We start from the raw sequence: 15,846 nt of genomic DNA on the forward strand, positions 1-15,846 counted from the left end.
GCTAGGGTATACATTTTCTTTATATATATCGAAAATCATAAATTAAACCACCAATATTGTCATATGGGATTAGTATTAATATTAGTAATTCATGCAAAATAAGATGTTATACTAGTAGATGATAGAAAGTAGAATATAGTGAATTTCGAGGGAAAATTTTAATGTTATCATTTTATGTAGAGCAATTGTATTTAAATTAATTACTATTTCAACCACCCATATTAAGGTGCAGGGATGGCTTGGTGTGGCCACTGGTGACATGCATCTACTTCCACGTTACACATATAAATGTTGGTATTGATCAGTGTCGAGCAGAGCTAAAATTTAAATCTTGGTGGTGTATGTGACTAGTGAGACGTAAATGCTGCCGTCCGCATTTATTATTAACCACCAAATTCAATCAATAATCCCATTTATAATACCAACTAACCCTCCCAACCACCCTCGATCCCTCTCACAAACTCCTCTTCCTTTTATACCTATCTTTATATATCATCGTGTACGACTAGTCTAATCTATCTCACTTTGAAGGTAAAAAAAAATGGAAGAAGCAAAGTGTAGCCGAGTGAAAGTGGAGTCAATACTAAGTGTGGTGTCCGGTAAGCCGACCGAGCCTGGGAAGGTACACAAGTTGTGTACGCTGGATCGGGCAATGGGTTCGCATACCATTCATATTGTGTTCTACTACGCCTCCAACCCGTTTCTTGTTGGCCCCATGCCGTCCGACCTAGGCAATCTCCGGATCACCCTATCGGAATTGTTGGATGAATACCCCTATGTCACGGGTCGCTTGACCTGTGAACCCGAAAATGGGGAGTGGCTAATAAAGTTCAATGACGCTGGGGTCCGGATGCTCCAGGCCACCGTGGATGCCACTATCGATGAATGGCTCGGATCTGTCGATGGTGTGGACGAGCGAGATCTCACGGCCTGGGAGGAAATGCCTAATGACCCTAGTTTCTGGTCCCCGTTTCGTGTCCAGGTAATATTTTTGAAATCCAAATTGAATTAATATCTTTACTTAAATCCATTTGGATCTATTTAGTAAGAGAGCTAATTTGGTTTGAGCCTGACGCTCATGAATTTCTGATATTTTTTACTCCATCAAAAAGACGGATAAGATAATAAAATTCGTTTCCATTTTTCAACTGTTGTTGGTGAGATATTTGAGTTGAGTTGGGGCCTACATGTAGGTATTAAGCGGAAATATATATGGTAGAATTTGCCGATTCCTTTCCTTATTCGTTCTTCTTTCATGCATATGGGAAGTTACAAAATATAAAATCTATGAATTTTATTCTCCTATTGGTTCCTACTTAAATATACTCCTACAAGATAAGCTGAGACTGAGGGTTCGCACTTCACTACCTACTCATTTTAGACTTACATTTATTGTACATTCCTTAGGATTGTGATATATTGTTTTTGATGTATCATAGCATAAAGGTCATTTTTTTAGGTAACATAGAGTTTATTATTACTCCCTCCGTTTTTTGAAAATAGGGAGATTTGAAACGGTAATGCATAATTTGGTAAAGTAAGAGAGATAGGGAGAAAAAATGGTAAAGTAAGAGAGATGGAAAGGTAAAGTAAGAGAGAGGGAGAGAAAAATTGGTAAAGTAAGAGAGAGAAAAAAGTAATAAAATTAATGTTAGTGGATTACGAGGTTCACCTTATTAGGGGGTGCAAAGATTTTCTAAAATAGAAAGTTTGAATGTTGCTATTTTTAAGGAATGGACTAAAGAGGAAAGAGTTGTTATTTTAAAAAAAGCGGAGGGAGTATTAGTTTGTTTTAGTTAACTTTAAAAAAAAATTATGTTATGATTGATTCATAACATGCAGATAAATAAGTTCAAATGTGGAGGATTAGCCCTTGGATTGAGCTGCACTCACATGCACACCGACATCACAAGCGCCACAATGCTGTTCAAGGCATGGTCGGAGGTCCACCGCCGCCAACCCCCCACCAATCCCCCTATCTTCGACCTCCCCGCGCCGCCGCCGCCGCCGCCGACCCCTACACCATCTCCACCCACCCCCACCACCCCAACCAAAATGGCCACCGCCACCTTAAAATTCTCCCCCGCCGCCGTCGACAAATGCCTCTCCCAAGCCCCCGCCGACTCCACCCCTTTCGACGCCCTCGCTGCCCTCTTCTGGCGCCGTGTCGCGGCACTATCGCCAACCAAGCGCTCTCTCTCCATATGCGTCGACTCCAGAGATCCAAGCCAGCACGCCTACTTCGGCAACGCCCTCAAATTCTCGACCCTCACCGTTGAAGCCGACGACCTCCTCAGCGGCGGACTGGGGCAGGTGGCAGGCCTCATCCACCGCCACGTGGCTGGGATGAAGAAGGATGAGTTTCCCTCAGAGATTAACTCCACTGGGGGAATGTACGGCAGTGTTGCGCTCACGTGCTTCAACGCGGAGCACTTGGTGGAGGCGCAGAGCGGGCGGGGGATCATGTATGATGCGGAGTTCAACAAGGGGGAGAGGCCCGTGCATGTGAGCTACTCCGTGGGGAAAGTGGGCGGGGAAGGGCTGATTATGGTGATGCCCGCGGCCGAGGGCAGGACCGTCACCGTCACCTTGCCGGAGGAGCAGGTGGCGGAGCTTTGCAAGGATCAGGTGATACTTGATTTGGAGCCTACTATGATCCTTTGTGGGAGGAGATGAGCCCTTTGATTCAGTTTTGATTTCATTTCAGCAATTCATTAATTTCTCACTTTTCACTATATATGAGTTATTGTTTTCTATTTGATTGTATTTTTTTTTCATTTGATTTGGTAACCATGGCCTAAATCAGATGCAACGGATGACTATTAATTACTTTTGCTTGTATTTTTATCTTCCCAGAGATTTCACTTCGAGCTGTCCTTGTTTATTTCCTCTCAAATAAATATATTGTCTTCTACAGCATGATATTTTAGCATATGAAATCTTTTTTTAGATGAGAAGAATGTTTTTTTTTTATTTTATAAAGGTATTTGAGCTTACGATGGCCCGATATGAATAACTGCGGGCAGGGATGGGGTGGTCCAAAGGCGCAAATAGGACTACTCGATTTCAATTCCTCTAAATAAGAGATAGGGATGTATCATCTCCAATTGATTTTGGGTCGATGATCCATTTAATACAAGATTCTTTATTTCTTGGGTATATTTTTCGGATTTGTCAAAAAAGAAAGAAGCTATTTTTTGAAATTCCGAAAATTATGAAAAACCATTATATTTGGCCGCATTCGATATGATGTAACATTGTGTTAACACGTTGAAATAATAAGAGCATGCCACTGGGCACTCATGAGTTGATAACTTTTTTTCGAGGTAGGAATTAGGACTGCTCAAAAACCAACAATAATTAAATAATTTGTATCATTAATTTGTCCTAATATCATATTCATACATAATTTATTTTATTTTATTTTTATCAGTTAATCACGTATCTAGCAACTTAAAAAATTAGCAATACAACATACCTCTGAAACAATGATAAGGTACAAGCTTCATCCATTCCATAAAAATAAAGACTTTGAGAACAACACAAATTTTAATACGAAATTAATAAAATATGAGAGATGGAAAGAATAATTATTAAAATATTAGTATTAGTGTAAAATGTATAGTTCATTTCAGAAAAGAAAACTTATAAAAAATAAAAAAAAATGGTAGTACTATACTACTACTAGGGGTGGTGAAACGGGTTACCCGCGGGTATCCGCACCCGACAAGTCGGGTACCCGTACCCGACTTTAGCCAAATTCGTTGTCCCAATACCCGCCCCGCGACATACCGAGATTACCTGATACTCGTACCCGACATTGCGGGTCCCCGTACCTAACCTGAAATCCTAGTAAAAACATTGAAAACCATAATAACCGTCAATGTTCCCTATATTACTTTATTAATATCGATGGTAAACGTTAAATAGATTGAGAATAAAAGTGAGGGGACACTCTATAGCTAGTTCCGGTGAGTTTTCAATTGTATGTTCGTTGGAATATAAAAATATTATAAAAGAAATCTTAGATTATATAAAGTACTCTCCTTAATAGAGACATTTCATCTTCTTCACTCATTTTGAAAATATAATAATATATATAATCTTTTCTACATTATTATCTCTTTTACGTACTTTATTTTTTCTTTGTTCTAATTATTTATTTTTAATTTTTCAAAATGCGTGCATATATGGCTATTATAATTTAACTATTTACCTTTTTTTCCACTTTAACTATTTAAAACACCTTAATTAATATGGAACGGAGGAAGTATTAAAAGATGAAATATGACTAATACTAATACTAACGGGTATTATCGGGACTAACGGGTACACCCGCGCGGGTAGTGGGTATACCCGCTACCCGCAAAACTCTAAAACACTCTACTCGATCCCGCCCCGTTTCCCGTTATCGTTGGATAATGGATACCCAATACCCGACGGGTAGCGGGACGAGATGGGAATTACCCATAACCCGCTACCCATTTTGCCACCCCTAACTACTACTATCAATTGGAGGGCATTTGAGGTATTACATATATTACGCGGGCATTGATTACAGCCACAATAAAAAAGGCGAGAGAATAAGCTCCGGAATAAAATGAATAGATTTAGTGCTACTTGCATTTTTGTTTACGATTTTGATGTTGGTAATTATGGAGTGAGGTGAAACATAAATATAGTGGAAAAAAACAACTACCACAATAATGGAGAGAGATGAAGCATAAATATGAGGCCTTAAATGAGGAGGTAGAAAGCTGAGGATAGATTTTGGCCCCGTTTGATTTTAGCTTCTCTGAGTGTAAAACGACAATCCTAATATCCTATCTACAAAAATGGCCACCATATTTCAGGTCGTATTCTGTCAATTTATTCACTTGTTTTATTATCAGGAATTATTTCATAGTAGTTTATAATCAATCAATAAAAAACGTGAAGGTTTTTTTCTCTGTTTTACTATTATTGGTTTACAAAAATCACCGGATTGAAGGATCCCAATCATTAATATCATAATATGGACACGATCTTTAGATTTGATTGATAACCATTGCCAATAATCCCTTTTATCACAAAAAATGCTAAGAGTTACTCGGTCATGATGTAACTTAATTTAGAATATTAACCTAAACCACTTTAGGGAAGACTGGATTGAATCTGAATAATTCGATATCGAACAATGCCAAATATGATTAATTACTTTCCTCCGTCCATGAATAACAGCTCAGCTTAATTTGAAACATATTTTAAGATTTGTAATAGAAAAATGAATAAAAATAAAGTAGTGAAATATGATTCATATTTTTATATATTTCTATGTCATTAAAAAAATAGACTAGTTCTACTATATTTAGCAGTCCTCTAAAATTAGATCAATTTAAATATGAATTTTTTTTAATAAATAATAACATATATATTATTTATAACATGGACCCTACAATCTACTGCTAACACTCCTTTTACTATTTTTTTTCTCTTTCTCTTATTTTTTCACATCTATTTCTTACTTTACCAATTGCACCTTAAAATCTGTGTTGTTTACAAAATGGTCTATTTTTTAAAGATGGAGGGAGTGCTAATTTTACACTATAATAAAATTTGAGTGAAATAAAATTAATGGAGTATGAAATTCATTACCAAAAGCAGTATAAAAATAAATATGATATTTATTAGTAGACGGACAAAATGAGACAAATTTGTGACGTGGGGATGGAGTATTTTTTTTATTGGTTTTCTGTTTGTTGACATCTAAATCCTGAATTAAAAAATGTGTTAAACTGTGTTAGCGATTTTTGGTCCCGGAATTGAGGTGGCATGCCAGACGCCATATTGAATCTTATCGTAGCATATAAAGCCAAAATACTAATAAAATACTAATAAAGAAAATCATAAAGAATTGAAATTAAAACCAAAATGTGATCGACCACTAGATTCTTGCATGCAAATTGAAAGAATTTACCTTTTGGAGGAATTGGATACGATGAAGTGGGGATGATTACTGTTAAAATTCGAATTACAAATGGAAAAAAGAAGAAAAAAAAGGGAGTGTCTTTGTTGTACGACAGCATCCACGGTGCTGCCGATGCTCCTTAACCGTAAACATCTAAATCTCAATAAAATTGAGCAATTAAAAATAGATGTACTAGTTAAGTGGGCAGCAAGTCGCAGTCGAAGAGAAGGAATAATGAGTGGGGATGGTACGAATATTTCTGCATTTCTGTGCACCATATCTTTCCACTTATCTTTTCCCACGCATGTTTCTCCTTCGTCAACTACTTCTTTGCATATGCTACTTCACTTCTTCTGTCGTGTTGATGTGAATAATTCGCAATCCTACCCTAAGCTTTTACTCTGGTATGAATAAATTCTCAACAACTTTGAATTTGTTTGATCACCTACAACACAAATCATAATCATTTTATGCTCTATCATGAAATGCAACTGCTTTGCCTAACTGTTTTAGCGTTGATTCTGCAATATATAGGGGGAATTGGTAGAGAAGAAGGATATGCTGTGTTAGGTTATAATTTCATATTTGGCAATGGAGAGGAGATCGGTAGATGTGTTTCAGCCTTCTGTGCGCCCTAGTGACGTTACTAGGACTCAAGGAGGTGGTTTTCAGGTGATTCCAATGGTAGGGGAGCCCTCTGTGCATCGGACTCAAGATAAATGGATGGCATTTCAGCCCCCGCCTACAAATTCTGGTCATGGCGATTCCGAGAATGACAAGGAAGCAAAAATCATAGCTGAAAGAACTGCCGAGTGGGGACTTATGGTTAAGACAGGTGTGGGTGAAGGTAGCTTTCATGCCATCCCTATTGGCTCCGGAGAAGGAGACAGGGTTAGGAACTCATCCGACAGAGCTATTGGATCAGCACGCTCATCCGGGGACTCTGTGTTTGGGTCTGAACATCCCAGGGTGTCTCAGGATCTCAAGGATGCTTTGGCTACTCTGCAACAGACATTTGTTGTCTCTGATGCAACAAAGCCGGATTGCCCGATTGTGTATGCTAGCAGTGGATTCTTCACAATGACTGGCTACTCTTCAAAGGAGGTTATTGGAAAGAATTGGTGAGAGCTCACTGCATTAGTTTCACTACTACCTTAGACTACAAGTTCAGAAATTGTGTAATGTGAATTTAGGGGAAAAAAGGAGAAACAATGACTTTTTTGAATATCAAAACATAGGGCCATCTAAAACATATTTTTATTTGGAAAAGGTTTAGAGGAGGTTACAGTTGTTTGTTTCAGCCGCTTCCTGCAGGGCCCAGATACGGACAAGGATGAGGTGTCCAAGATAAGGGATGCAACTAGAAATGGATCGAGCTATTGTGGGAGGCTTTTGAACTACAAAAAGGATGGCACTCCCTTCTGGAATCTGTTGACAGTCACTCCAATAAAAAATGATAAAGGAAAAACCATCAAGTTCATAGGGTATACTTTATTAACTGTTATAGTCTGAAACATTGGCTGTACTTTGAACAATCAAATCCTTATGTAGAGAGTATCCTTTCTCTCTAATAGGATGATAGGATACTCTCAAAATCATGATAATGTCATAGAAAAATGGTTTTGGTCAGTTGTTAAATCATTGTGATGGCATTTTAATCGACATAGTTACCTTTTCTGTCAAACATTTCACCGACCTTCAAATAGACACGAAGGCTTCTATTTTCACCATTTATTAAAACTGGCGTACTTATTTCAATTGAATATGAAATTTGTTATGACGTTTATTGTGTTCTTTTGTCCTGCTGTAGCTAAGACTCTTTTAATGTCTGCTGACTGCACTCCTCTTTCCTCCCTTCGGCGGCATCTTGCTTTGAGCCATCTTAGAAAAAATCATTTATTAGGGATTTTCTATTTTCTGAATACGACGGACTAATTATGTGTTATTTCAACTGTATCCTCTAGTTAGTCCTTATTATGGCTAACAGGACAACAATTTCTTTTGCAGAATGCAGGTCGAGGTCAGCAAGTACACGGAAGGAGTGAATGATAAATCACTACGTCCAAATGGATTACCAAAGTCATTAATTCGTTATGATGGTAACCGATCCTGCATTTTGTGCTTTCTTTACATAACAAACTTGCTTCTGGAACCTCACTTTATTGATTGCTGCAGTTCGTCAAAAGGAAGAGGCTTTAGGTTCTATCACAGAAGTTGTACAAACCGTGAAGGATCCAAAGTCGCAAATAGCGTCAAATCTGGATTACATGCTTCCTGTAATAGCTGAAAGTGACACCAAAAGCACCCCAGGGAGACGTACCCCTGAACTGGGTGGAAAGAGCAGCTTGACTCGTTCTGGTTCTCATCAGGACACAAACAAGTCCAGAAAGTCCACACGCGTTTCCTTGCTGGGGTGAGCATGTTTATATCTGTGTTTCAGCTTGTTTCTTTCTAGGTGAAAGCCAGTAAATAGTACATGCACTTAATATTATTTCTAATTATAAAAAAGAGAGTGGAATGAGAACTGGAAGCTAGGAGTGAGCTTTTGTAATGATGGGATTTTGTTAACACTTCATACTGCTAAGAGGGAGATTTTCGGTCCTTTCACTGGATCAGATTGCAATCAATTCGTTAAACTCTGGTGTTCACATGCAGTAACAAAGGGAGGACTTCAAGTAATGCAGGAATGATTGAAAATCAGCCAGATATAGAGCCAGAGATCCTAATGGTAAATGATCTTGAACGTACACCAAGTTGGGGACGAACTGAAAGAGAGAGAGATATACGTCAGGGCTTTGACTTGGCAACAACTTTAGAACGCATTGAGAAGAATTTTGTGATAACAGATCCTAGACTTCCTGATAATCCTATCGTAAGAAAAATCATACGCTACAAGTGTTGCTTAAACCTCATATTTATTCTGTTCAGTTTGTTTGAGCATATTGATAGCATCTGTATGGATCATATGAACCACTCCAGACTTCTCTTTTCCATTTCTCTCTATTTCTGCATTGCATTAATTCACTTACATTTTTTCTCTTTCTTTAACGAGTAATTCATGATATTTCTTTTTCAGATATTTGCATCAGACAGCTTTCTTGAACTAACAGAGTTCACCCGTGAAGAAATTTTGGGGAGGAATTGCAGGTATTAATTTAATTTATGCATCATTATAGTTCGGAACATACTCAATGCACATCATCCTCATTGGAACTGTGGTTTATACATGAATTATAAGAAAGTTCTTTGTTGTTCTATCCATTCCTGTAACTTGTCATATTTCTAGCAAGTAAAAATGGCTCTAGCAGAATTAAACATGGTTGTAACATATCCAGGTTTCTTCAGGGACCAGAAACTGACCAGGCTACTGTGCAAAAGATAAGGGATGCCATCAAGGAACAAAGAGAAATTACTGTCCAGTTGATTAATTACACAAAGAGTGGTAACTTATGGCTTTCGATATCCTTTACATACAAAACAAAGGGAGGATCTAATGTTTGTTCTCGAAACTGAATGCTTCTTTTTTGAAAAACAAATTTTAGGGAAGAAATTCTGGAACTTGTTTCACTTGCAGCCTATGAAAGATCAGAAGGTAGCAGCTTCTTATGTTTTACTTTTTTTAAAGGAATTTCAGTTGATTGATAACCAATTGCATTTTTTTTAATCTAACAGGGTGAACTACAATACTTTATTGGTGTGCAACTAGATGGCAGCGATCATATGGAACCTCTGAGGAACCGCCTCTCTGAGAGAACAGAACAACAGAGTGCTATATTGGTATTGCTGTTGTGACTGTCTTCTTACTTATTCTTTTAAGTTAGGATAGTTTTTTCTGTGGCATCTAATTAATGGTTTATCATCAAATCCAAGGAAGAGTGATTACTCGACCGTTAAAAGCTCACATGCTAAAGCTTCTTCACCAGGTTAAAGCTACGGCAGAAAATGTCGATGAAGCTGTACGGGAACTTCCTGATGCCAACTCGGTAAGGTATTCCTTCCTCTTTATCCTAATCTGCATCAAATATTTTCATGTTGAACATGAACTTGTTTGATCAGATTCTTTGTGGATGTGTGGGATATGGTCAGAATTTGGAACTGCTTTTAAGTGTTATGATCATCTGTGACCGTTCTTGTAATACTTTGAGGTGTCAATCTCATTTTTCTGATACAAAGAACATGTTTCATGCTCAGACACCAGAGGACCTGTGGGCTTTACATTCTCAACCAGTACAGGCCAAACCCCACAGAAGGGATAGTGTTGCATGGACAGCAATAAAAAAGGTATTATATGGAATATATTCTATTATAGTATCCTTTATTAGCAGATCTTTTCAAGTGAACTATTTTAATGCATAACTCCATAATATAGATGTTACTACTAGAGGTATTAATATCTAAAAGAAAGTATCCACTAGCTTTTTGCTATTTTTTTTTGTTATTATTCACTGAATCAACAGATATAGACATCAAAATCCTCGTTTAGGATAAAATGATATAAATAAAATATAATAGACAAGGTCTTATTATTGACAGCTTCACTATCACACAGTGTCCTGTCAAATGAATGTGAGAAACGAAATGCTCAGTCGATGCTGCCAAACATTTCTCAGAGAAGTATTAATGTTAAGTACTCCTATAATACACAAGTGGAATAGCATGGTAAATTGAATGCCGTTAGATACAATCTCCATGACCTGGGGAAACTCCATTATTTGTTTTTTTATCAATAATAATGTAATCCAGCAGTTATCATTAAATCACTATTCTATTTTGTCATGCATCTTATGTCACGTCATTCTTTCCTGGTAGGTTACTGAAAATGGTGAAACGATTGGATTAAATCATTTCAAGCCCATACGACCGCTGGGATGTGGAGATACTGGCAGGTATACTCCCCATTCTTTTCTTGTTAATTTAAACGTTTTCCTAATCGTTACATATAACCATCTTTCACTTGACACTCGATACTTGTCTCCTACCAGCGCAGATCTCTTAGTTATACATAAACTATTATGTACTTTAACTTGTTTGTTGTTTGTCAATTGGCATCGCATTCTTTGATTCATGCTCACTGTATGATTCTGCTGTCACTAATCCGTGTCCTTCTGTTGGAAAATGGTAATTATGTACCTTCTCATGAGTGTTCTTGCAGTGTTCATTTGGTGGAACTGATTGGTACTGGTCAACTGTTTGCCATGAAAGCTATGGATAAATCCATGATGCTAAATCGTAACAAGGTATGCTGGACCTCTCCTCATCTTTCAGGTCATAGATCATGGACCTGTTGAGTTCAATTGTATTGTTTGGTGCTAAATCAAATTAGTCCACACAACACTACAAAATCCTTATTGATCGTTTTGCCTTTCATGCAATAGATATCTTTCCCTTTTCATGCCATTCTTTGAGGACAAATAAATCATCTTTTTTCTTTAAGTTATTAATCGATAAAAGTTCATCGAAGTAGTTGAAATAAGACCACAACGTACACATTAAACGTTCATAATATATGTTAGTTCTCTCGATATCTCGAAGTTAGATTGAGGAGTTAAAACAATTTTGCAGGTTCACCGTGCATGCATTGAAAGAGAAATTATCTCACTCCTGGATCATCCATTTCTTCCCGCACTGTACTGCTCTTTTCAGGTTCTCATTTTTAACTCAGTCAACAGGAACAGTGAAAGATTTTAGATGCTCTTACAATACGATATAAGAAAAGGCTAATAATAGTTTGAATTCCAGCCTCTTACTAAAAGATCATTATTTTGTTTCAAAAACTACAAACAAAGGAACGAGTTACATGCTTTTGCAATAAGAATCACTGGGCAACATTAAGCCTAAAATTCCAGCGAAGTGAAATACCTTTCCCTGTTAACAAGTGCAAGCAGCATATGCACAGTGCTCTTTCATTTATGACGATTGCAAATCATCCAGAAATGTTGGCATCATCACATGCTTGCTATCATGCAAAAAAATTGGTATTTCACCGGAACTTCATTCAAATGTTGCCCAGTGATCTATGCCACAAAGAACTTTAAGTTTGTGCTTTTGATTGCAATTTTTCTTGAAACGCGCAAGTACTTAATTTATTTTTCATCTTGTCCAGGCTCAGTAAGCTAATTCATCATTTTCCATTTGTCATACTTGTACGTCAAAATTGAATACTTGCCTGAAAGGCACGTAGCCTCGACTTATCTTGAAGACAATGTTTGTTTCCATTATGGAAAATATAGTTTCCAAGATCTGATACTATCTAATAAGAGTTTTTGAACAGTGGATGTACTAGAAAAGAGAACATACATTTAGTATTCACGAACCTTGTGATAACACTTTTCTAAAGCATGACATGATTCACTCATTCTCCAGTCTAATTATATTGTTGTATGCGACTTTTCATGGAGATTACTGGTTCAATTTTTTCAGTTCAGGATGACTTTTTGTGTTCTGACATGTATTAATTTGTGTCCAGACCCCTACGCATGTTTGCTTGATAGCAGATTTTTGTCCTGGAGGAGAGTTATTTGTATTGCTTGACAAACAGCCATTGAAGATGTTTAGAGAGGATTCAGCCAGGTAATTTTGCTAAACCCGATTAGTTATAGAAAATTAAGGTTATTCTCCTGGCATTTTTATGTTTATAGAACCAAATGCATGCAAGTGGTTTCAGTGAACATAAATCTCAAGTAGTCCTGGTGTTAAATGCAATGCTTAAATTGCACATCTCCACATTGAATGCAAAATTATGATGAAGAGTTGCACTATTAACATGACAGTTCTCTCCATGAAAATGAGAGGGGGCAGTGATTACATGGATAACAATTGTGATACTTATTGGCTAACCGTGTAGACATATAGCCCACAATGAAGTTTAGGAAATGCTTTGATGTAATATTTGAGGAGCTGCAACAGTGTGTAATTTACCCATAACAAACATTTTGGTTTGGCTTCATATTTAACAGCATTGATGCATTATGTTCTGTTCTCTTTACATACTTCAAATAAATGTCTTATGTCATTATTTTGTAGGTTTTATGCAGCTGAAGTCCTCATTGGTTTGGAATATCTTCATTGTCTAGGTACTTCACATTGTCTAAGTTACTAGGAAAACCCTACTCTTGATGTATGCACCTTCATGCAGCTGCCGTCTTATATATGTTGCACTTCCAAGTCCTGTGGTCATGTTAAAAATCATAAAAGCTGTAAATTTTCATGGGTCTACATTGCCGCATTATGCTATATTTCCTAGTGGATTTTGTTGAATCGTATCTCATAGTATAAGATATCTAAATTTATTCCAAATTTCAGTTTATGTCACTAGATCAGAAGCTGTCTATCCAGATGCATATTCTCTCCTTAATGAATATTTTAGCAATGTGTTTTGTTGATCTGTTCTTTGTTGTCTTGTTACAGGAATTATCTACCGGGACTTGAAACCAGAAAATATTCTTCTTCAAAAGGATGGGCATATTGTGTTAGCTGACTTTGATCTGTCACTAAAAACACCTTCTAGACCTCAAGTATGTGAAACCTGCTTTCCTGATTATGGTTTTATTGCAGTAAGAAAATATATTTTTTTTTTACTTGAACTGATGCTTGAGCTTCTTCTACTTTGAAATGCTTGATTTTGTATTAACAAGAACACTCTCAAGAACTTTTATCACATCGATTAATATAGCCCTCTTGATGTCCCTTTTTTTGGAGATGAATCATAAACATCGATTTACTACACTCTCATTAAACAAAATCTGTAACCATTTTCTTAGATGGTCAAAACACAAGTAGATATAATGGTTTTCAAGTGACAAATAAATTCTTGGCTATGAATCCTATTCTATAAATCCCATTTAATAGTGATATTACTCTTTCAGGTTATTAAGCCTCCTCTACTAAAGAAACGGAGAAAAAGGAGTCAACCACCTCCTATTTTTTTCGCAGAACCAAACACACAGTCAAATTCTTTTGTCGGAACTGAAGAATACATTGCACCGGTATGACAGTGATCATTGATACTTGTATTGTGTTTGTTTCTATTAATATGGGGATCTTTATTGCCTATTTTAAAACTGATGCTCCTGATATATACATAATAGTTTGTATTCGTGACTTGCTTACAGGAAATCATTACTGGTGAAGGTCATAGCAGTGCCATCGATTGGTGGGCTCTTGGTAAGTTTCATGAATGATTATCACATTCTCTTAGTCTCTTTTTCTCCTGGCTCTTTTATCTTGGTTAGCTCTAAAGATCTAGTTTCATGACCTTTGAATCTCAAAACTCAGGTATATTGGTGTATGAAATGCTCTATGGGCGTACGCCGTTTAGGGGGAAGAACAGGCAGAAAACCTTCGCAAATGTCCTGCACAAGGATCTCACCTTCCCAAGTAGCATTCAGGTAAATCATGATCACCACAAAGGCTGAATCATTGGGAAGACTAAGAATAGCCGCGTTTGATCAATTTCAGGTTACTCTTCCAGCAAGGCAATTGGTTCATGCATTATTGAATCGAGATCCATCAAGTCGTCTAGGATCAAATGGCGGTGCAAATGAGATCAAGGAACACCCTTTCTTCAAAGGAATAAATTGGCCTCTCATCCGTTGCACGGTAACCACTCCCAGACCATCCCTTCATCTAATGTCAGTGCACGAGGTCTACTCAAAACGTTATAGCTAAACACAACTTGTGTTGGTTTCTTTCCGCAGATCCCCCCGCCGCTTGATGCACCTCTTGAGCTAATCGTGAAAGAAGATGCAAAAGACGTAAACTGGACAGACGAGGGAGTTCTCGTACATCCTATGGAAATGTTCTAGAGGTGAGCTCATAGTTTCAAGCATTGAAGTCTTTGTTAAGATATAGTAGTAGCATTCTTTGTTCACTACCCTTTGTTTGTTAGGAAGTATAGTATCATGACGAGATCTATTTCGTCTGGAGAGGGAGACGGAGGATAGATGTAGCATGTTGTACAGGAAAAACACGTAAGAGAATCAGACTGCAGTGGATTCAACCCCTTTCAAATCAAGCAATTAGATGGGTTTCAGTTAATATAGTCATTTCCATCAGTTGTCACTGTGTTTTGATTGTTTGTATCTACTGAGTTTCAACCATGCACTCTTTCCCTCTATATCTCTGAATAAAGGTTTGTTTTGTATAATGATTATGCAACTCTTGTAACTATCGGTATATATTTTACAGTACCTCAAGAATAACTCTGTTTTGTGTGATGATTATGCCCTCTTTTCTATTTCAGTTTTCAGACATCAAAAAAACAAATATGAATAGGTCTAATAGAAGTTGGGTTCTGATCGGAAGAAAGACTAGTAGTATCATAGCTGTTGTGATGAGATTTTCACTAACCGATCATAATTAATTGTAATGTATCAAATTTTATTATGGTACACATCTCTCACAAAATCTGGGATTTAAGGTTTACTAGATTATCTTTTTCTAGTATGGATATATATAAAGAAGGGTTAACTGCCTTAAAAATCATAAACTTTCCCCATTTTCCGGTTTTTCCCGTAACCTTTCATTGTAGCATACAAAATCATAAACTTTGTCGGAGTGTGCGAATTTCCCTTTCGACCCGACCCATGATTTATCCGGCAGAAATAACGCGGACGTGGCATGCCTGAGTTCTTACGTGGAATACGCCGAAAATTTATAAAACTATGTCGTTTTATACATGCAAAACGACGTCGTTTTGCAAATGAAAACCTTCAATTTCATCAAATCCCCAAATTAAACCCAAATTGGGGATTAAAACCTTCAATTTCAATTTCAGCCTCTCCCATCGCGAAATCGAGCTTCAACTTGGTAGGCAATATCAACTCCTTCAGATTGGAATCCATATCGAGGTAATAATTGATTCAATTATCGATTCTCACTCTCCCGTCGTGAATTTGAGC

At 37.2% G+C, this 15,846-nt stretch overlaps 2 protein-coding genes across 2 annotated transcripts; both read left to right on the forward strand.

The window, feature by feature from the left end:
• Positions 1-460: 460 nt before the first annotated feature.
• Positions 461-2,864, forward strand: LOC125191415 (acetyl transferase 1). The gene is made up of 2 exons (XM_048088977.2): positions 461-982; positions 1,843-2,864. The coding sequence occupies exons 1-2, from the start codon at positions 542-544 to the stop codon at positions 2,674-2,676; spliced, it is 1,275 nt and encodes a 424-aa protein (XP_047944934.1). The 5' UTR covers positions 461-541; the 3' UTR covers positions 2,677-2,864.
• Positions 2,865-6,174: 3,310 nt separating this feature from the next.
• On the forward strand, positions 6,175-15,162 carry LOC125188526 (phototropin-2-like). Its single transcript, XM_048085433.2, has 24 exons — positions 6,175-6,351; positions 6,482-7,068; positions 7,249-7,431; positions 7,955-8,046; positions 8,123-8,360; positions 8,603-8,819; positions 9,024-9,094; positions 9,283-9,389; positions 9,490-9,539; positions 9,620-9,724; positions 9,871-9,930; positions 10,139-10,228; positions 10,757-10,833; positions 11,100-11,184; positions 11,510-11,590; positions 12,414-12,517; positions 12,971-13,020; positions 13,355-13,461; positions 13,813-13,932; positions 14,059-14,110; positions 14,222-14,334; positions 14,405-14,545; positions 14,644-14,753; positions 14,835-15,162. The coding sequence occupies exons 2-23, from the start codon at positions 6,539-6,541 to the stop codon at positions 14,749-14,751; spliced, it is 2,781 nt and encodes a 926-aa protein (XP_047941390.2). The 5' UTR covers positions 6,175-6,351; positions 6,482-6,538; the 3' UTR covers positions 14,752-14,753; positions 14,835-15,162.
• Positions 15,163-15,846: the final 684 nt, after the last annotated feature.

This window comes from Salvia hispanica, chromosome 5, assembly GCF_029641045.1.
Source record: "Salvia hispanica isolate PSC_SH4W2 chromosome 5, Shi_PSC_v1, whole genome shotgun sequence".
Classification (NCBI taxonomy): domain Eukaryota; kingdom Viridiplantae; phylum Streptophyta; class Magnoliopsida; order Lamiales; family Lamiaceae; genus Salvia; species Salvia hispanica.

Coding starts and splice junctions, on each gene's coding strand:
- LOC125191415 (XM_048088977.2), top strand. CDS start 542: ATGGAAGAAGCAAAGTGTAGCCGAGTGAAAGTGGAGTCAATACTAAGT. Junction 983..1,842: donor GGTCCCCGTTTCGTGTCCAG/GTAATATTTTTG, acceptor CATAACATGCAG/ATAAATAAGTTCAAATGTGG.
- LOC125188526 (XM_048085433.2), top strand. CDS start 6,539: ATGGAGAGGAGATCGGTAGATGTGTTTCAGCCTTCTGTGCGCCCTAGT. Junction 9,931..10,138: donor AACTTCCTGATGCCAACTCG/GTAAGGTATTCC, acceptor TTTCATGCTCAG/ACACCAGAGGACCTGTGGGC. Junction 13,462..13,812: donor AAACACCTTCTAGACCTCAA/GTATGTGAAACC, acceptor TTACTCTTTCAG/GTTATTAAGCCTCCTCTACT.